This window comes from Myodes glareolus, chromosome 5, assembly GCF_982192425.1.
Source record: "Myodes glareolus chromosome 5, mMyoGla1.1, whole genome shotgun sequence".
Classification (NCBI taxonomy): Eukaryota; Metazoa; Chordata; class Mammalia; order Rodentia; family Cricetidae; genus Myodes; species Myodes glareolus.
The window spans coordinates 14,050,804-14,073,803 of NC_142030.1; the positions used below are offsets into that span (position 1 = coordinate 14,050,804).

Genomic DNA, 23,000 nt, shown 5'->3' on the forward strand with positions numbered 1-23,000 from the left:
ATGCTCAGTACTTTTCTATATTATTAGATTTTTGGTTTTTTAAGACAGGGTTTCTGTGTGTAACAGCCCTGACTGTCCTGGAACTTGCTTTATAGACCAGACTGGCCTCAAACTCAGAGATCCTCCTGTTTCTGCTTCCTGAGTGCTGGGATTAAAAGCATGCACTCCACTGCCTGATAATTAGATTTTTCAAAATTTCTCTTCTTTTCACTTAACCAGAAATCTGGAGTTTGTCCTCTACCCCACCCGAGTGCTGGGGATTGGACCTAGGCAATATACATGCTAGCTGGAATTTTAACTTGCATTTTTTATCTCTAAAGTGTCTTTATCGCATCTCTTTAGTTCTGATAGGTGGATTTTTTTTTCTTTTAACTGCTAGGTTTGCTTGTTACAGGTTTCTTGAGTCTTTTCCTTCTGATTCATCTTCAGCATTGTTGTTCCCATCGCTTGCTAAAACTTAATATTTTATTAGATATTCCCTAGACTGTCTTGACTTTTTGCTCTGGATAAACCAAATCATTACTGTGAAGTAACCATGTCACCTCTTCCAGTCTTGTCTCTTACACATTTGCACTATATAGTTCAGCCCTTAGAGCAATAGTCCTTTGAGTCAGGAAGCCCAAATGAAAATTCTTCCTGTACAGATTTTATTTTATTTGTTTGTTTGTTTATTGTTTATGCAATGTTCTGCCTGCATGTATTCCTGCAGGCCAGAAGAGGGCACCAGATCTCGTTACTGATGGGTGTGAGTCACCATGTGGTAATTGGGAATTGGACTCAGGGAAGAACAGCCAGTGCTCTTAACTGCTGAGCCATCGCTTCAGCCCCACAGAGATTTTTTTTAATGTTACTAAAACTTAGTTTTCTTCCCTGGGATATGTCGTTCTTAATAATATTGTGTTGCTATCATATTTTAAAAGACTTAATAAACATTCAGTGAATATCCGTAAGTAGTATTGATATTGGTTTGTTAGTGGAAACATATTATGATATAGTCAATTTTTTAAGTATTAAACAGCAAATGGCCCATGAATTCTTCTGCTGTGTATATATTTAAGAGTAATAAAAACATGTCCACAGAAAAGCACATACATATTCTTAGTGGGTTTTTTGTTTGTTTGTTTGTTTGAGAACAGAGTTTCTCTGTGTAACAGTTCTAGCTGTCCTGGAACTCGCTTTGTAGACCATGTTGGCTCAAACTCACAGAGATCCACCTGCCTCTGCCTCCCAAGTGCTGGGATTAAAGGCATGTACCACCACCACCTGTTTGTCGTTTTATTCTTAATATTCAAAAATGTAGAAACCAAATAGAGAAAATATATACTGTGACATGCATGAAGCATAGAGACTTTGGAATGAATGAAATAAACCAACTACAAGAGACTGTATTATATTTAATTTCATTTATACGGAATGCCCAGACTCCACAAATCAATAAAAATAAAGTAGTAGTTTCTGGGAACTACAGGGAGAGAATTGATTACCAATAGATATGGAATTTCTTTTGGGGGTGTGTGTTAAAAACATTACAGAATTAGAGAACCTTATAACACTTAGAGTTTATAACCTCTTATATGCTGTTCCACGAGACTATGGATCTACATCAACTGTTGAACTCTATAACCTGAAAGTGTTTATTCTGTGCTGTTATGTGTCTATGAAGTTATTTACATCTTTTAAATAAAAAGAGATAGCTTTTGGTGTGCACATCTACTTTCAGTTCCTTTCAAGCTCCCTAAGGTCAATTTCTGTGACAGTTTCATGTTTCTACCTAATATGCTCTGTATCGTAGGTGATTAATAGGTGTGAGCGAATCTCTATGAAGCCCGTTGCCTGAGCTTAGTTATTCCGTATTGACACAGAGAACCTCACAGAATAAATGATACTATCAGTGTAGCTCTTTACATTTTAAATTGTTGTGCTAGCAAATGGTAGCTTTTAGGAATGGGAGTTAACTAAGTTGTCTTTTTTTTTCTTTTTTCTTTTTTTTAGGATACACACCTGCTAAAGTTGCTTAAAACATTAGAAGGACATGCGTATGGTGTTTCTTATATTGCATGGAGTCCAGATGACAACTATCTTGTTGCTTGTGGACCAGATGACTGCTCTGAGCTTTGGCTTTGGAATGTACAAGTGAGCAAGTTCTATCCTTGGTTTAAGTCCAGCATAATCTTAACACACATTTGTTAAAACTTTATTCTTAGCCAGCCAGTGGTGGCACACAGCTTTAATCTCAGCACTTGGGAGGCAGGGGCAGGTGGATCTCTGAGTTCAAGACCTGCGTGGTCTACAGAGCACATTCCAGGGCAGCCAAGGGCTACACAGAGAAACTCTTTGTCTCAGAAAGGGAGAAGAAAAATAAAAGACAATATTAGAAATTAAAAATATTTTTACAACAGAACCATTTAAGCTAAATTACTGTAACATGTCTCTTGTAAGTTACAGTGCTTCAAATGTTTAGAACTCATGTTAAGATTTATAAATTTAATTTATTATGGATAGTAAAGTTTATTAAAAGGATGGACAACAAGCATTTCCAGCATGTTTTGCTTTGTTCAGTGGAATTCATACTGTTTAGCCAGAAAAAAACTATAGTAGTTATCTTTTCATCATTGTGCGCGAAGGTTAACTTTTCAAGCAGTAAAATCTCAGTGTTAAATAAAATTTCACACCTCAATGGCAAGTATGCAGTCTCTTCACCTACATTTAGTAGTCTGAGCCTGTTTAGTTCCACCAGCTCAGAACATACTTTATGTTACAGTTTCTAACTGGAAACTTACTTAGACTTTATGACCCCATCTTAGAAAAACTTGGTATTAGGCTCATTCCATTTTATGTGGTTTTGAATATCCTATTTAAAATGTAAACTTTGAGTAAAGGAATGGTAATCCATGGTGTGAGTTTAAAAGTAAAGCTTCATGGATGGGACTTTCAATACCAGAGTGAAAACAATACCACAACCAGGATGTGGTAGTGGACACCTTGGATTCCAACACTTGGAAAGCAGAGGTAGAGTCTCTGAGTTCAAGGCCATCCTAGTCTTCATAGCAAGCTCCGGGGCAGCTGGGACTACATTCAGTAGTAATAATAATACTCCACAGAGCTGACTCAAGCAGTTGTGTGGGTGGCGTGAACAGAGTGAATACTAAGGTGGGCCTGCAAGTACAATACATACTCCTAGTGCTGTCTTAGTAAGAGGTCCTTTCTCTCTCTCTTTCTCTCTCTCTCTCTCTCTCTCTCTCTCTCTCTCTCTCCAAGACAAGGTTTCTCTGTAACAGCCCTGTCTGTCCTGTTCTGGAACTCGTTTTGTAGACCATGCTAGCCTTGAACTCACAGAGTGCTGGGACCAAAAAGGCATGTATCACCATGCCCAGCTTTGCCCTAACTTTTGAAGAGAATTTTCAAATACTGAAAATTTGAGAGGCTGAAGGGATAGCTCAGTGGTTAAGAGCACATACTGCTCTTTCAGGAGACCAGAGTTTGGTTCCCAGCACCAAAATCAATCACCGTACAAATACCTATAACTCCAGCTCTGGGAAATAAAAATCTTAAAAAAGAGAGAGAGAGAAATGGTGAAGCCAAACATAGTGTCTCGAACCTATAATCCTTCATCTATTAGGAGGCTGAGGCAGGGAATACTGAGGTAAAGTGAATCCCGGGTGACCTGTTATAGAGTGAGTGATCCAGCTTGGGAATCAGAAAAGTTGAGAAATGGTATAGATGCTTGTGACACTGCTTGCCTGTAATCCTGTTATTTGAGAGAAAGCTGGGGGATTGAGAGTTCAGAGTCATCCTCAGCTACGTAGCAAGTTAGAGACCAGTATGTTTCCCAAAAGCAGAGAAAGGAAATGGTGGTCTAGTGATCATATATGCCCACCACCCTGGATTTGATAGTTGTTGTTATGTTTGTGATATTTGTGTACACAATGTACAGAAATACACAAACAAACACTTAAACATCAAAGCCAAAGTATTTTAATGTAAATTACAGATATGTTTAATTCTTAAATATTCAAGTATGTATCCTCAAAAATAACATTATCCTTCATAACATTATTTTTTGCTTGCATGTATGTATGTGCATCACTTGTGTGACTGGCATCAGATCTCCTTGTACTAGAGTTACTGATGGTAGGGAATCACAGTGAGTGTGCTAAGAATCAAGTCCTGATCCTCTGGGAGAGCAATAAGTTCTCTCAACTGCTGAGCCATCTCTCCAGCCCTTATTTTTTTTTTCATACCTAACCCACATCTCATCTTGTTCCAAGAACGTCTTTTATAATCAAGCTAGCAATTAGCCACTGTTGTATTTGTAACTGGGTTTAGAGAAATGGCGAAGCACGGAATTAAATAGGAATAAAATATAGATTAAAGTGAATCTGATTTTAGAAGACTTTTTTCTTCTTTTCTATTAAAGCTTCTTTTTCTTCTTCCTAACTTTATACAACCTTACTAGAGACACAGTGGCTGATACTTGTGTGGTCTTTACTTGAGTCAGATTTTAGTTCCTGGGTGTTAAATCATGTCTATGTTTAACTGTCATTATGCACTACTTGATAAGTTGAAGCCTTTTCTAGTAGGGTTGTCTTTTAAGAAGTCCGAAAGCTATTTCTGTTGAATTTCAGATAAGTTTCTAACCTAATAACCTCATACTCACAATTCTGTGCAAAATAGAAGAAAAACATTGCTGCCTCAGAACTTACTGTGTTAACATATTTGTTAAAAGTAAACACCCAATTTGGATGCTTTTTGTATTTGCATTTAAACTTTTAGCTGTACAGGTCAAGTGACTAAAACGGTAATTAAATAGCTGAGACTAGTGAAGAGTTTGGGGAAGGATTTAGATGTTGAATTGTTTTTTGTTCCTCTCACGTAAGGGAGACATTTAGCTTTCTATTTTGTGCCTCTTGTGCCTTTATCACTTGGCCCCAGGTTCCTAATCATACCCTTTGTTTTCACTCTTTGATTTTTACTTTTGATTACCCATTTCTCACAGGAAAATTATGCCCATGTACTTTTTTTATACCAAGGGCAGCTTTACCTCTCAGATCCTGTTTCTAATCCCTGAACAAAATGGAACAAGACTAGATTAAATGGTATGTGTAATGTCACCTAAGTTGAATAACTTAGAACATGTAACAGGAGGATGTCTGAGGTTTCAGCACTAAACAAGCTTGTTTAGTTGGAAGCACTGTAGAATGCTATGCTAAACAGTACAGAGATTATTTCTGTGCTCTTTTAAAAAAATATTTATTTATTTATTTATTTATTTATTTATTTATTATGTATACAATATTCTGTCTGTGTGTGTGCCTGCAGGCCAGAAGAGGGCACCAGACCCCATTACAGATGGTTGTGAGCCACCATGTGGTTGCTGGGAATTGAACTCAGGACCTTTGGAAGAGCAGGCAATGCTCTTAACCTCTGAGCCATATCTCCAGCCCCTTCTGTGCTCTTTTTAATTGAAGTAAAGTTACATATTAGAAAAAAGGTTTTTTCCGTTTTCGCTGTGTTATTATGAGCATTTGAATATGATAGTTATCATAATTATAATTGCCCTTTGTGGTTTTAAGGGCATAGTCTTACTACCTATTAATTGTGTTCTTGAAGAATTATTAATTGCATTAACTGTAGTTTTAGAATAAAATTCATAAAGAATTTTGCACTGAGAAGCTCAGAAGAATTAGCTTTGTAGCTTTGGGCTTTTCATTGTCCTGATTGTGAAAAATTACATGTTTAATTCTATTAAGATGAGAAGATTATTAAAGCTTACTGCATCTGAACTTTTAATTTTTATTTGAGTGTTGTAGTCTTGTTTTTTGGTAAGGCCATTTAAAATAGCCATCTTTCTGAATAGGACTGGTACCTTAGCAAGATACACAGTCACCTTCCATTCTTCTGGCTCCCTTCTACATCCTTCCCCCTTTCTTTTTCCTTCCTCTTCTTCCCCTCCTCTCTTTCTAGTCTTCTTCTTTCTTTGCACATACCCTTAGAGAGACATCTTGAGCATCTTATCCACAGTTTTATTTTCTTATAGACGGGAGAATTAAGAACAAAAATGAGCCAATCTCATGAAGACAGTTTGACCAGTGTAGCCTGGAATCCAGATGGGAAACGCTTTGTGACTGGAGGTCAGCGCGGGCAGTTCTATCAGTGTGTAAGTATTGAGTGTCTCCTCACCAGGGTATTCCTATTTTAAAAGTCAATTGAACTGTTTGCTTAATGGTGTTTAAAATTTACAGTTGCCGGGCATGGTGGGACATACTTCAAATTACATATGAGAGGCAGGCAGATCTCTAAGTTCTACAGGCTAGCCAAGGTTACATAGTAAGACCCATCTCAAAAAAAAAAAAAAAGATTAAATAAAATGAAGGTTCACTCGACACATAGAATATGAAAACCTACTTACCAACCTCTTATGAGTATTTAGTAGAATTTTTATTACTTCTTTGTACTTTTAAAACCATTTCTGGTATTCATAAAAAATGTAAAATTACCTGGGCGTGGTGGCTGTTGTCCCAGCACTTGAGAGGCAGTGGCAGGTGGATCTCTTGAGTTTTTGGCCAGCCAGGACTACATAGTGAGACTGTGTCTCAGAAAAAAAATGTACTAATTTATAGGACTGAAAAATTCAGCAATAACTTTTAAGTGAGGTTAGGCTTTTGTAAGAGAAACGGTGCTAGCCAGGCACGGTATGGGAAGCTGAGGTGGGAATATTGCCAAGAGTTAACAAGTATCCTGGGAGCTGGGCAGTGGTGGCACATGCCTTTAATCCCAGCACTTGGGAGGCCAGCCAGGTGTATCTCTGTGAGTTCAAGGCCAGTCTGGGCTGCAGAGCTAGTTTCAGGACAAGCTCCAAAGCTACAGAGAAACTCTGTCTCGAAAAACCAAAAGAAAAAAGAAAAAAAGAAGTAGCCTGGGCTCTAGTGAGTTAGAGACCAGCCTGGACTGTAAAGTGAGACCACTGTCTCCAGAAACAGTTAACAGTGCTGTAGAATTGAAGGTGTGGCTCAGCTCAAACAGGGCATGATGGCACACACTAATTGCACTTGTGAGATAGGAACAATAGGATCATAAGTCCAAGGTCTTCCTTGGCTTTGTGATCAGCTCTGGCTATAGGAGACCCACTGTGGAACAGCAACAAACCCACAAGAAGGTTGAATTTCATGAATCGACTGAGCCGAAAAGTATCTGAGGAATAGAAGTAATCAATGCTGCGGCCGAAGAGATGGCTCAGCTGCTGAGCATGCAGTGCTCTTACAGGAGTCAAGTTGGGTTCCCAACACCCATGTTGGGTGGTTTACAACCACTCTTGCTGCTGTCAGAGGATTCAGTGTCCCCCTCTTCTGATTTCTGTGGGTAGCTATACACATGTGCATACAACCTCACGCAGACTTAATTAAAAAAAAATAAACCCTTTTTTAAAAAGCGATGGTTACTGACAATTTTTCAGTGATTTAAAGAATCTTATGGTCAATAGCTGCTGTGTTGATTGAGATTTTGATGTCGATTTTGAGTCTGGGTCACCATGTAGCCCTGACTATCCAATCATTCCATGTAGACCAGACTAACCCCAAACTCACAGAGATCCTCCTACAGATGCTGGGATTAAAGGCGTGTACCACCACACCTGGCAATTGCAAATTATTTGATTAAACTAAGGTAAATTGTCCTGTGCCATACAAATGCAGTGTCCCTAAGCTTTGTCTAGGGCCCACATGTCACACCTGTCTCTTCTCACGGGGTTCTAGTACATGTTTTCAGATCTTTTCCCCCACTGCATCACTGCAGTTGGGTGTTTATTTAGATAAACTGTCTGTAGTTGACCTCTACGGAATAAAACACATTTTACTAGGCTGTACAGTAGGCTTCATTTCTTCTGGGTAGGTCATTTAAACTATTTCCAGGGCAGCTCACTGACAATTTAATACCTCCCTGGGTTGGTATTATAAGCTGCCCCTTTCTAGTAAAATGAATCTTATGGAATTCATTGTGGTTTATTCTAGTAGGTTATAAGCTATTCCTAGTTCTCTTTTTCTCATATCCCAGCCTTGCATGTCAGAGTACAGTGTTTGCAGGCCTGTAGTCAAACTCTCTTAAGTTAAAATACTTGCAGAGTAGTTTGACTAGATCAGCCTCAGAAAAAAAGCAAAGCTATTTTCGTAAGTCATTGTCAAGTATTTACATCTGGTTTGCTTTCTGAGTGGTTTTGGTTTTTTTTTTGTTTTGTTTCCCTGCTTAGGACCTGGATGGAAATCTTTTGGACTCCTGGGAGGGGGTGAGAGTGCAATGCCTATGGTGCTTGAGTGACGGCAAGACTGTACTGGCTTCTGACACACACCAGAGAATCCGGGGCTACAACTTTGAGGACCTTACAGATAGGAACATGTAACTATTATTTTGTTTCCAGTAGAAATGGTCTAATTTAGCAGGACTCAGTGGTAGGCACACCTTTAATCCCATCACTCAGGAGACAGAGGCCAGCCAGCCTGTTGAGTTCAAGGCAAACCTGGTCAACAGAGCAAGTTCCAGGATAGGCAGGGCTACACAGAAAAACCCTGTCTTGAACCTCCCCCCCTCGAAAAGGGGGGGGGTAGTCTAATTTATACAAAAAAAATGCGTATATAATTGGGATTTTGTTTGATTATTGTTTTTATTGGTGATTTGAATTGGTGTTCAGGGGTACTTACTAACTCATTCTTATTGACATGTATGTAAGGCAAAAATGTCATTTAAGCTAACATAGTTTATATAGTCTCATAATTTGAAGTTCTTTACTCTTCATTTGCTTTTCCTGAAAAATTATTTCTGATTTCAGAGTACAAGAAGATCATCCTATTATGTCATTTACTATTTCAAAAAATGGCCGATTAGCTTTGTTAAATGTAGCAACTCAGGTATGTTTTTTTGTATTTTTTTTTACAACTTTCAGAAAAGTTCAGCTTAGTGAAAATGTGCTTTTGTTGTTTTTAGTCTAGCTGTTAATGTATGTGTTTAATGCTTAAATATGTAGGAATAAGCAATAATTTTACTGAAATAATAGCATTTTGCACAAATAGAAAATAAAAATGTTCCAGTGGGCAATGGAATATTCACAAATTACTGTTAAAGAGTCTGTTGAGGCTGGGTGTATAGCCTGCACCATTAATCCCAGCGCTCAGAAGGCAGAATAGTCAATCTCTCTGAATTTAAGAGTGTTTCCAAGCCATTGGACTAGATTAGTGTTCCTTACCTGTGGGTCAAGACCCTTTTGGGGTTGAATGACCCTTCACAAGGGTCACTTATTAGATGTCCTGCATATCAGATATTTATATTGCGATTCATAACAGTAACAAAATTACAGTTATGAAGTAGCAACGAAAATAATTTTATGGTTAGAGTCACCACAACATGAGGCACTATATTAGAAGACCCTAGGCCCTAGGCTAGATTATCTGCCTTTTAATAAATAAAACAACAACAACAACAAAAAACTACTAAGCTTCATGATGTCATACATGCCTGAACTCTTAAAAAAAAAAAAACTTGAGGGTGGGGTATAGTGGGAAACACTTTTTGTCCTAGCGTACAGGAGGCACAACAGGAAGATCTCTGAGTTTGAGGCCAGCCTGGTTTACAGAGCAAGTTCTAGGACAGCCAGGGCTACACAGAGAAACCTGGTCTCAAAAACAAAATAAAATAAACAAACAAACAAAAAAGCACAGCAAACAAACCTAGGAGGATCTATCAGCTCCAGGCTACCCTAGAGTATTTGGTGGGATTGTCCCATCTTTTTTTAAAATAAATAAATAAATAAATAAATAAACAAACAAACAAATAAATAAATAAATGTATGTATGTCACGGATGGGAGGTAGAACTAGCCCTATCTTTTAAAAAAAAAGCAACAAAAACTTCTTTTTTCTTTCTTTTTGTCTGCAGGGAGTTCATTTATGGGATTTGCAAGACAGAGTTTTAGTAAGGAAATACCAAGGTGTTACCCAAGGGTTTTATACAATCCATTCATGTTTTGGAGGCCATAATGAAGACTTCATCGCTAGTGGCAGTGAAGGTAAAGTGTTTTTGTCGCTGTTGGCTCACTGCGTAGGTCTGTGGTTCTCTCCCAGTTTATCAGGGTAGCTTGTTTCTCAGCAGGTGACAGAAGATTAAAGTTTTTAGTAGATTATCCAATATAGTCTTAATGTTACCTTTTGGGGAATGGCTTGAATCCTTGATGTTTTGTTTTGTTTTTGATTGTTTGTTCATTTTCCCTTATGTTGTTGGTGATGGAACCCAGGGCATTAAGCTGCTAGTGTTGTGTGCCTGTTCCAGATTAGTGGAACCTGTCCTAATCATGTTTTAGACATGCGTTTGATGTTTGAATCAAATCAAAATTTACTTAAATCATTATGTCTTTATATAATTGGTCAGAAAAGTCAGGCTCGCTGGTCACAGTGGCATGTGCCTTTAATCCTAGCACTCGAGAGAGATGGAGACAGAAACAAGTGGATTTTTGTGAGTTTGAGGCCAGCTAGGACAATATAGAGAAGAGATCCTGTCTCCAAAAACCAAAAGTTGGTTATTATGATTTGCCTATATTTTAACAGAATCATTATTTCTACTAAGGCTATGGAAAATAATAATAGTGATTTTTTTTTAAGATAGTATATGTGTCTGAGCAACACATTTATGCTGATAGTTGTTGTGGTTTCAGAAAAACCTCAAATTAACACAATTGTCTTTCTAGTAAACTTGGTTTGTAGATGACAGATACTTGTGTTTTTAGATAAACATGTGCCTGAACAGCAAAGTAGAGAGATCAGTTTTCCATTATTTCAGATTACTTCAATCCCCATCTCTACAGTGTGGGAGAAGCAGAGTACCCACCTCCTAGCATGAGGAAAATTTCATTACACACATCAAGTACTTTGTAAGCTCCCAGTAAAGCTTTTTCCTCTAATTGTTGCAGTTTTTCAGTTTGGATACCTTGTTTCTCTGTCACCTCCACAGAGTACATCATCATCTCTATTCTGGTTTGGTTTATGTTCAGATACCTTCTTTGTATCTGGAGTTGTTCTGTTAACAAATGTGTCTTGTGTAGGTCTGGACTGTTGGGAAGTTGGGAGCCACCTTACACGGGTGCTTGGGGACTGAACTCCAGTCCTCTACAAGAGCAGTAAGCATTAACTGGTTGTGATTAGCATTAGTTACAAATGAACAGACTACTGCGAGTAGCTGTTTTTGTGGCTTCAGAGCTAGGTACCTTGAACAGGAAGAACAAATTACAAGGTATTAACATGGCTTTTCACAGAAGTTATTAAATAAACTATTTTATTTTTTCCTCCCTTTAAGATATGCTATTGAAGAATCGTGTTCTGTGTACAGTAAATGGTAATTTTATTGATGGCATAACTCTCTAACACTTCTCTGAATTGCTCTACGTTTAGATCACAAGGTTTACATCTGGCACAAACGAAGTGAACTGCCAATTGCAGAACTGACAGGGCACACGCGCACAGTTAATTGTGTTAGCTGGAACCCACAGATTCCATCTATGATGGCCAGTGCCTCAGATGATGGCACTGTTAGAATATGGGGACCAGCACCTTTTCTAGACCACCAGAATATTGAAGGTAAGGCGCACACAGTCTTGTGTTCTCCAGACAAACAAGCAGTGCTCTGAGTGACAGTACTTTTAAATAGCAGCTTAAATATAGAATATGATTTTTTTTATTTCACCTTTTCACTTTATAAAAAGAATTTGAAAAATCTAAGATTAAGTTTTATTTGTTGTTTTGGCTAGGCAATGAAGAAAGTAAGCTACAATGTACTTTCTTACTTGAATCAAGTTAACTGTAGTGTACTTAAGAATTTTGGGGGTTAAGAGGTGGGAACATGCTTAGTATTAGCACCATAAGTGCGAGGACTTAAGTTTGGATCCCAAAACCCATGTAATGCTGGTGTATAGTAGTGTGAGTCTATAATCCCTTTGCTTTTATGGAACATGGTAGATGGACACATGGGAATCACCAGAAGCTGCTAGGCCAGCTAGGCAGACATGTACAGCAGAGAACAAGGGAGATTGTCTCTCCATGGAAGGCAAGGACTAACACCCAAGATTTTCCTCTGACATCCACACATCTTGTACCTGCAGGTATACACTTGAATGCACATACAGATTTTACTAAAATGATGCTTCATCTTATTATGTAAATGTGATACTATATGAAATGTTTTATGTACTTGAGAACTAAACAGTGTGTAAATTCTGAGAAACTTTCATTTTATTGATCATCATTTTGGGGTTTTACTAATATGTTAGCACTGTATATCATACTAACATTAACTTTCTTCAGTCCAGAAGAGGGCGCCAGGCCTCATTTCAGATGGTTGTGAGCCACCATGTGGTTGCTGGGAATTGAACTCAGGACCTTTGGAAGAGCAGGCAATGCTCTTAACCTCTGAGCCATCTCTCCAGCCCCCATACTAACATTAACTATAACTGTCTTATGGCGAAGGAAAGAAGGAACTGAAATTTCTGTGCTGCTTATGTGCCAAGTAGCATGTTGAGCGTATATTTGCTCTCCGTGTGTTCATGGTCTTATAAGAGAAACATTTTTACTTTCACTTTATAGGGAAGGAACCAAAATATGGCAGATCTCGTTAATTTGTTGAATGCCGCCATTTTGGCAAGTCTAGGTCTAGAAGGTTTTTCCCACCACTTTGATACTTGATGAAGAAAGTCATAAAGCTAACAGATGATTAAATATAATAGTATTAGAGAGAATAAGACATGTAAATGTCCTTTTTTTTTCACTGAAAGAGAACAAGTAAAAGACTCATTTAGAAGGAAAAACTTACAGAACTTACTGAACTTTTGTTCAGTATGTTCCACCAAATGATTGTTACTGTTTTGTTTTTGTTGTGTGTGCCTGTGTGCTTTGTGCCCATGCTACCTGATGTGCATGTTGGGAACAGAATAATAGTCTTCTGCACGAGCAACAAGTGCTTTTAACTGCTAAAGCCATCTATCTCTTCCAACCTCCCACCTAAACGATTTAGGAATAAAAACATTTAACAGTTTCAACTAATGATTTTCATTGGAGGGAAGTTAGCTTTTTTTCTTTTTTTTTTTTTTTTAAATGTTTAAATGACAGAGTTGAAGCCAGCGCACGCCGTTAATCCCAGCACTTGGGAGGTGGCAGAGGCAGACGGACCTCTTAAGTTTGAGGCTAGCTGGTCTGCAGAGCAAATTATGATCTTTGGACATCTGCATCTGTAATTATCTGTACTTTTCTATTTTCTTAGTCAGTCAGAATGCGATTGGAAGAAATAGGACAGGAGTTGTCTACGTAGCAGCTTCGTCTCATAAGAGGTGCCGGCAGCACAGTGGGATTAGAGTTGCACTTTGTACTTGGTGACTTTGGTTAATGTGACTCACTTCAGTGGGTGTGCCAAATACTGGCTCAGTTCCCAGATCAGGACAAATTCAGCGATGTTCATTATGCTACACCAACATAGGTCTGACCCTACAAGATATGGCCATTCTCATTTCAAATAAAGGAAGTACTTTTTGAGAATATCCTTTGTAGCCTTTTTTCCCACATACAATGAAAACATTTTTGTAAATTATACCTTTTTAGAATTTGGAAGTATAAATGGCTTAAAAATAACACTCAAAGAATGTAGTCTAAGGTTATATGTCATTTAAATACTTAACACAAAACCATATATGTGATATAAAAAGTTTGTACATTTGTTGGGTACAGGAGGGTGGTGGATACACATCTATGTTGAATCAGTGGACTGCTTGCTGGAATTGGTATCCATCCCCCATGTATATGGGTTCAGTTGATTGAACTCAGGTCTTCAAGTTTACCAGCAAGTGCTTTTACCGGTGGTGCCATCTTATTTGTTCCTTCTTTTTTTTTTTTTTTAAAGATTTAATTATTTATTATGTATACAACATTCCTTCCATGTATGTTTGCATGCCAGAAGAGGGTGCCAGATCTCATTACAGATGGTTGTGAGCCACCATGTGGTTACTGGGAATTGAACTCAGGACCTCTGTAAGAGCAGTCAGCATTCTTAACCTCTGAGCCATCTCTCTAGCCCCCTCTTATTTGTTCTTAAATTTGTCTTTATGTGTTACGGATTTTTTGCCTGAATGTGAATCTGAACCACATGTGTGGTGCCCACGGAGGCCAGAAGAGGCTGTCTGATTCCCCGGGACTGGAGTTAGAAACTTTTAAAAACCCACCATGTGTGTTATGGGAATTGAACCAGGGCCCTCTAAAAGGACAACCATTGGTTTTTAACTGCTGAATCATTACTTTACCTCCTGGCTTAATTTGTAATCTTTTGTAATGAGTTACAAGATTGATTGCCTTAGTTACTTTTCTGGGTTTTGTTTGTGTGTGGGGTGTATAAAATGGAATAGGATGAAGTATTTATACATGCTATCTTGAAAAAGTATAGTAAATGAAACACACCAGAAAAAAAAACATACAGACACACAATATGCTGTAATTGTATTTTATATTGAAGTGGTTTAAAAATAGGCCAATCCACAGAGACTAGAAGAATATTTGGTTTTGTTTGTTTTGTTTTGTTTTAAATGGGGATTTGTGTGATTGCTACAAGATGGTAAAGTTGGTCTAAAATTATGTGCTGCTGTTATATAAGCTATCAATATATTAAAACTCTTAAGTACTTAAATGAGTGTATTATTATGGTATGTGAACTCTGTCTTTATACAGGTCATAATGTACACTGCTCCCAAATGGAGCTGGGTGATGCAGGAGAAGTCAAGCTTTAGCAGCTGAAGGGATTGAATATGTAGAGTTTGCAGCTCTGCCTTGTATTATTAGTTTTCTTTCATTGTTTTTGTTGTAAACTAGCAAAATTTTCTTATCCCAATTATCTATTTCAAGGTTAATTTTAAAAATAGGAAATTCTGCCAGGCAGTGGTGGCATACGCCTTTCATCACAGCACTCAGGAGGCAGAGGCAGGTGATCTCTTGATCTCGAGGCCAGCCTGATCTACAGAGTGAGTTCCAGAACAGCCAGGGCTGTTACATAGAGAAACCCTGTCTTAAGAAAAGAAAAGAAAAACCAAATAAAATAAATAAAATAGGGAATTCTGTCAGGCATGGTTATGCACGCCTTTAATCTGGAGGCAGAGGCAGGTAGAATTCAAAGTTCAAAGCCAGCCAGAGCTAGCTACACAGTGAGATGGTCAAAAAGTAACAAAATTATAAAATTCTAATGTTATATCATCCCTTTTCTGCATTATTCAAAATAATCATGAGGTTATATTAAGATATAACCTAAAACCTGAGGGAGATACATTAAGGAATATGAAAGTATCAAGAATTTATTTATTTGTGTTACTTATTCTGTTATTATATACTAATGCAGATTTTGAAACTTTCTAACTGGTATCTTTTTATCTTTTCTTTTTCTCTCTGCATGTTTTCATCTTGTCTTCATTCAGAGGAATGCAGTAGCATGGATAGTTGATGGCGAATTGGAGCAGACGACTTCTGTTTAACTTAAAATTAGTCGTATTTTAATGGCTTGGGATTTGGTGCAAACAAACATGATTGATAGCTGGACAGACATGCTCGTCATGAAAAAAGAACCATTTCTGAAGCCCGATTGGGGCCAAACATTTACACCTTGCTTCATAGTAACCAGTTGATGAAGCACGTCGTTAGAACGTTGTTGGACACCATGTTGAATTATTCCCCATCGGTTGTGAAGAACTGTGCTACATTCAGGCTTACCCATTGAACTCAGTATATATATATTTTTCCCTCCTGCCTTTTGTCTGGTGGGATACCATTCTTGTTGCTCTTCTGTGTAATGAAGTTCAAATGCTTGTTTGGAAACTTTATTTAACAGTTTAGAAGGCTTGATAGGAAGAGTTCATTAGTCTGAAGAGTATACATTGGACAGGAAAGAACTTCCTTTTGTTTCTTAAAATCTTTCCGCCTTATTTAGCTTGAGATCTTTGCAGCTTGGTTCATGGATTCTAGCCTTGCCCGTTGCGCAGTATATACTGATCAGATGATAAACAGTGAACTATGTCAAAAGCACTCTCGATATTACATTTGACAAAAAGTTTTGTACTTTTCACATAGCTTGTTGCCCCGTAAAAGGGTTAACAGCACAATTTTTTAAAAATAAATTAAGAAGTATTTATAGGATTAAAGTGACTTCATTTGTATACATTTGGAATCTAAACCAGCTTAAAAAGAGTTTCCTCTGTGACTCAGATATGCAGTGTGACTGATGCTCTTCTGGAGTACCACCTGAAATGGCATGGTCAAAGACAGTGCTCAGAAGGACATGGCACAGGAGAGCCAGAGAGATACTTGGAAGGTTCCCCCTTTTTATTTTGTTCCCGAAGGGACATCAGTACCTGATGTTGAAGAAATTCAAGATTCAAAAGGAGAATTTTATAAATATACCAACATAAAAATCAGCCATCAGTCTAGGTTTTCAAGAAAGCTTGTTCCATGTTCTTCTGGTCTTGGTGTGATCTAGTAAAAGTAGAGATCAGAAGATAGGCTACTTTGGGAATTTATAGTGTAGTTGAGACTTAGAAGAATTCAGCAGGTTACAAACATAAATAAACTGGGATTAAAACCTCAGTCATTTCTTCGAGTTGCCCTTAATGCCCAACACATAGGGACACTGGAATTTAAAGAAGATTCCTTCTCAGCTTTTCAGATGTTGCCATACTGAACCTCATTCAAACTGGTGCTGTGGACAGTCTTTCCCTCTCCTCCCCCTTGTAGTTTAAGGGACGGTTTCCTTATGGGAGCAAAGACTATTCATTTTGAAGACTACATCCAACGTCTGATGTTCACGGTGTTTTTAAACCCACAGCCACTGGCTCTAACAGTCTCCCTTGAATTGCCCTGTTGTCAGTAGAGGATAATGAGGGTGACCACAGCTATGAGGAGAAGTGGAATCACTCCCAAAGTAAGATCCTAGTGAAGAAAAAAACGTCTTGTACCAAGTTGCCCTTGAGGCTGAGCCAAATCTATGGCATTCTCACCATGATCATACCCTTCACAGCCCTAAGAGAAGAGAGGCTTGGATGGTAGAGGTCATGAGGGGTGGTAGCAGGGAGGAGAAAGTCAGGAAAAGGGAGAAGAAAACACATTTGGCCTTAAAATAGTGTTCATTTTCCCAAAGCCCATAGTAAGAAAATGGCAGATCGTAGTCGGTGATTATTTTATCAAGTTGATGTGTAAAAAGGTTTCTTTAAGCTTCATTTTCCAGAGACCACCACTTTAGAAAATCAGAGAAATCCTGTTTTGATACTTCTAAGTTAAAATAGTATGTTACCCTTTATCTGGTACTTCATTTCCTGACTGAAGTTACTTTTTACTTTAAGCTTGAATAAAAACTTTTATTTGTTAATGTATATAATTAAGTGGCAACTCCTCTTTACCTCAGTGCAGTTAAACCGTATTTTGATTGCTATACCCTGAAGCCATTAATACATACACCCCAGTCTCTACAGTAACAATCTCTAACAAAATGTGGGCAAAACAACTCCACAGATGTTTACAAATGTGGTTACATTGTCCTACATGGTACCTAAGGAATATTCCGAGATCTGTGCCCACTCAGATTCTACTAGTACACCAAGCCGCACCTAGATCTGTCTGAAGTACAGCTAAAAACACCTCGAAGTAAAAACATGGACTGAAAGGGAGGGACATTTTACAAGACCATAACTCCTGTTAAAGTGGAGTTGCAACTATGCAAAGGTGTTCATAGCAGCTAGGTGAGTTTGGTTGTCAGGTCTGTCCTAACTGGCAGTTTCCTGCATATACTGGTACTTCACTGTGCCAATTTGCTGTAAGCGTCTGCTTCCTATATTTCCCCTGAAGTGAATATGTGAGAACGATGGTGAAGAAACCCTGGCTTTTATGATGGAAGAACCTGGTGGCAGGATTTTTCTAACCCTTACCTATTAACTGAAATTTTCTGACAATGTGATAAACAACACAAAGGCTTAAGAGGGAAAGTTCTGTCAACCCTGTCACAAGATACTAACCAATGTATAAACTGAAAAGTACCAATACTTTTTGCACATAGATCAAAATAGTGGAGAATTTTTGGCTCCAAAAATCAGGTTAGTAGGCTCAATTCCATGTGCTTAAAAATGTTTTTGTTGTTGTTATTGCATTGATTAAGGGCTAGAGCAAGAATGAAATTAAATGTCTTTTTCCTCTAAATAACTGGTTTTTAGTGGTAAAGTGTTGGATTTGGGAGTCACTGAGGTTGCTGTGTGGGTGGTGAGCAAATGAATGGGAGTTGGGAGATGACAGAGCTTCAGACTGAGGTTTATACTTTATTAGTATTCATGCCAGCTGTATTTCAGTGCTCTTGCTGGCCAGTATATAGTCTAGTATAGTAATTCAGGTAAGTAGTTGAAGACAGGAAGTTTTGTTTACAATGTCCCCATATGTTGGCCCATTTTATTGGGTGGGAGAACAAAAAAGGAATTCTCTGACTATAAGTAATTAAAATAACCTGCTAGACAAACCAAGAGCAATTTTATCACTATTTCCTTAGGCTGAGAAAATGCAAACAGTAATTCAATAAGGTCAGTGGTTAGGAATGCTCTGCCTCAACTGGCGTTCTGTGGCATTAATAGAAAATTCTTCTTCCCCACCCCTCCCCACCTTGAAATCTTTTTTAGGACATTGGTTCCTGCAAACAAGAACTGACCCTCTGCCTCCCATTGGGTAAATGTATATCGCATATCTCTTGAAAGGGAACATATCCATGTCATTTACTTTACGGCAGAAGAATGGGGAGGAAAGAAGATAATCTGTCTTAATATCCTTTGTGTCCCAGTTTTTAAATATATATCAGTAATTTTACTTTAATGTCTCAGTTAGACTTCAGCAAATCTCCCTTTGTTTGCTGGCCAAAGCATTATCTCCATTTCCAAAACCATACCTGATTTCACTTAAACTGCTAACTTAAAGAGGTGAATTTGCATTTACACTTCGACACTTTCTAAAAACAGGGTGAATTTAATCTAAACTTTGCGGTGTTGAGCTGTTGTTAAAGTAGCTGCTCTAGAATTGAAAAAAAAAAAAAACAAGCTGTATAAACCCATCCCCTATCTATTTAATCCAGACAGCCTGGGTTAATGAAGTTAATCGTATAAAATTTTGTGTGTTTGAGAAAGAACTTGATTCATAAAATATCCTAGAAACAACTAGGTTGTCATTTTTACTGAAAGTCTAGTGCACATGTAAAGTGCACTTTCTTTAGTTTAAGACTTGGTTAATACTTGTCTATTTTTATAAGAATGAAATTGTGTCCCATCTGACTTAGACATTTACGTTATCAGGATCAATATGCTAGAATTAATCATAACATTCTTAGGCTCAGAGGGGGGATGTTATTGGTCCCTTGAAAGTAAAAGAGTGAGAGTGCTTGTGGGTGCGTGTGGGTGTGTGTGGGTGGCGTGTTTAGGGGAGTGGATCACAAAAGCATGTATGTGCTTACAAACCATGCTGTAGAGATCCCATGAAGAACTTGGTGTTGCTCTGGAGAGTGATACGGCTTGTGTGGTGCAGCTCACACAGCTGTGGGTGTGGACTGATGGATGTTTCCAGAGGATTGTGTTCTTAAACTTTGGGGTTTGCTTTTTTAACTGCCTCTCAGATTATATTTAGTAGTTTAAATTTCTTTATTATTTCATTAAAGTTTAAAAACTTCAGGTCTCATATTTATTTTCACTTGTTCTACTAATTATTTACAAAACACCTTTTGGTTGACATTTATTTTATAAATGTGTGGTGTATTAAATGTCTTTAAATTTTTTTGTTTGGTTGAAATTACAGTAACTTAGATTTGCTTTATTGGGATTTTAAAATTTTATTTTAATTACACCTTTTCCATGTCAGTGCACAGCACTTGCCCAGTCCTTTGTATTCCCTTCTCTCAATTCAATAAACAGAATGAATAATTAATTCTTGTTGTATTACATCTCAGATGACTAGTTTGCTGAACTGGTGGCCATATCTTGACTAGGGTTTGTGAGTGGAGCCTAAGGAAACAGTTGTTAGTGTCCTTGAAGAAGGCCATTATGCAGCCAGTCATGGTAAGGTTAGATCCCAGACCCTGTACTTAGAAAAGCCATTGAAATAGCTCAGCAGGGCTTTTTCCAAGCCTGATGACCCATGTTTGGTTACTAAGAACACACATGAAGACAACCAACTCCTGCAACAATATGTGCCCGCCTCCCTCCTCCCCCCGAAATAAATAATAGGAGAAAATCTGTTTGTGTGTGCATATATGATCTTGATAAACTGCTCATATACCCAGTTCTTAGTGTATTCCAGCCCCTAGAATAAGCCACTTGATAATATAAGCACAGGTGTATAAGGAGATGGTAATTCCCAGCTTACAGATAAGGGAGAACAGGTATGAAGCTGTATACCTTAAGAGATATAATTTAACTTATAATTAGTTTAGAGCTAATGTTTTTAGTCATACCATAGTCTCCCCTTAGTCTGCAGGTGGCCACTTTGGAAAAAAAATCAAAATTTGTTAGTGTCATTAAAATTAAATGACAAAAGATTTCAGGAGGTATCCATATAATTAAATACTTCAGTTTTCTAGAGTCCCCAGTCTATCTACTATCCTGGAGTATGTCAAAGCTATGTCACTAATCTTAGAAGGGAACTAATAGTATCCCACCAGACATTGAACTGAGAATTGAAAAAACTTTTCAAAAACAGTGATTTAAGACTTAACAAAAGGGATAAAGCAGACTTCAAGGTCATCCTAGTAGTCTCCATAGCAAGTTCTAGACTGGAGAGATGGTTCAGAGGTTAGAACACCGGCTGCTCTTCCAGAGGATCCAGGTTCAATTCTCAGCACCCACATGGCAGCTCACAAGTGTCTTTAACTCCAGTCCTTCTGACTTCTGCAGTGAAATGAAAGCTTTATAGACATTCTCCAAATGTATAGGCCTTGTTTAGATGCCTATGTTAACAAACTACACAACTTTTGAGCCCTCGTGGATTATTTAATATAAAGAAATGGTAAACAGTCTAACTCTAGAAGAAAAGGTAAGAGGTTTGTGGATTTAAACCTGCCAGAGCTACATAAGGAACCCTCCCCCCGTGATAGTTTATATAGAGTGTATTGGCATTATATTTGTGTATGCTTTAAGATTCTAAACCTAAAGTGATCTTGAACTTGCTTCAGAGTGTGGTAGGCAGGGAAGGAGGTAGGTTATCAGTACAAGGCACTGATTATTACAACTGGTAGAAAATATCAGCTGAGAAACACGGGGGGTCATCTATAGCGGCTGGAGATGGAGCTTGGTGACTTCAGTACTTGCCTACTAGCATTTGTGAAGTCAACCTCAATTCCCAACACTAAAACACATTATGGAGGCAATAGCTCAGCAGATAAAAGCACTTCCTTATAAGCCTGACTTCAGTCCTCAGGACTCACATAAGAAACCGGATATGGTGCTGTGTATCTGTAATCTTGGGAAGACTGGGAAGCAGAGACTAATCCGGAAGGTAGCAGGCTAGCTATCCTGGAGTATGCTGTGCGGTGGCACAAATGAGACAACTCCATCTCAACAAGATGGACAGTGAGAGCTGACTCCACAGAGTTGTCCATTGACATCCATAACCCTTTGCCCCAGAAAAGGAATGTACAGATTTGCTAGAGGACTTGCCTTGTTCCACAGATCTCTGTTGTCGGTCATAGCAGCCAATGTGTTGCCCTCAAATAAGGTTCAGTCCGGTCTGTGGAATAAGCAGGCCCAGAGGTAGACCAGTTCCAGAGATTTCAAGGAAACTTCTCGCAGTTGGATCCATGTTCTCTTCCTCTGAGAATGATCAGTGTGAAGCTAGCTTTGGGAATGGACAAAATGCCTTTGTTCAAGTGCCAACCACAAGTAAATGGTTAGGGGGTAATGGATGTAAGGTGAGGTCAAGTCCCCTAAGTTGACATCACAGATCCCAGGGAGTGGGCTGTGAGGTAGAGATGTCAGGAGAGTCACGGAATAGTAACTCAATCTTACCAGTGCTGGGGTGTATAGCTCAGTGGTAGAATACTTGCCTTACATGTGCAAGGCCCTGGGTTCATTGCCTACCAATGCAGAAACAAAAACTTAACCTTCCAATCTGATACAGAGAGGAACTTAAGGTTAGAGAAATAGCGATTGAGAGCACTGGCTGCTCTCCCAGAGGACATGGGTTCAATTCCCAGCACTCATACCTGCCTGTAACTCCAGTTCCGGGGAATCTAACACCATACCAGATGCACATAAAATAAAGTTAAACAAGTATTTTTTTCAAAAAAAAAAAAAAAAAAACAGGAACTTAGCATATTTGAGCAGTGTGGCTTAAGCAGGCCTTGAAGCAGTGCTGCCTCCGCCTCTGGAGTGCTGAGATTACAGGTGTCCACCTCTTCCACTAGCTTTTAAATCACACATTTTGACTAGGTTCTAGTATTTAGTGGAAACTGATACATAAGTGGGACCCAAGATAAAAAATGGCATTTTAACAGATATGGCAGAGCAGATTGACAACAGGAAGCCAAACCTCTGCTTCAGTAAGTGGACTGTGATCACCCACCTATCACACCCTCTTCTCCACCCAGCCTCACAGGGAGCAAATGAAAAGCTGTCTTTCTAAACTGAAATGACCTTTCTAAAAAGCAACCTGAGTGTAGTACCAAGTTAGTGCTATGGCTTATGTGGTAACTACAGTTGAGGCTTTGAATGACCAAGTCATTAGCTAGCTTTCTGCCTTTTAAGATATTTGAGAAAAGTAGGCTAAATCCAAAGGCTTCACTGAAAATCTTCAAGGATAGCCATATTTTGAACAGCCTTCCTAACCAACTTTACTACATCAAAAATATTTCAATCTATTCTACTACAGGCTATACCTGGTTTAAAGAACAAAATGTGGGATGTAGCTTGGTTGATACCGAGTTCTAGACCAGTCTAGG

The 23,000-nt window shown here is 38.4% G+C and overlaps 1 protein-coding gene across 2 annotated transcripts in view; it reads left to right on the top strand.

Annotated features, from left to right (window-relative positions):
- Wdr26 (WD repeat domain 26) overlaps positions 1-19,993 on the top strand; it is a 46,650-nt gene extending 26,657 nt beyond the window's left edge. For both annotated transcript variants that reach the window (XM_048439566.3, XM_048439569.3), the window contains exons 8-14: positions 1,993-2,133; positions 6,038-6,157; positions 8,243-8,388; positions 8,819-8,897; positions 9,921-10,050; positions 11,426-11,611; positions 15,475-19,993. In XM_048439566.3, coding sequence (XP_048295523.2) covers positions 1,993-2,133; positions 6,038-6,157; positions 8,243-8,388; positions 8,819-8,897; positions 9,921-10,050; positions 11,426-11,611; positions 15,475-15,500 — 828 coding nt within the window. In that variant the 3' untranslated portion in view covers positions 15,501-19,993. The remainder of the gene's footprint in view (positions 1-1,992; positions 2,134-6,037; positions 6,158-8,242; positions 8,389-8,818; positions 8,898-9,920; positions 10,051-11,425; positions 11,612-15,474) is intronic.
- Positions 19,994-23,000: the final 3,007 nt, after the last annotated feature.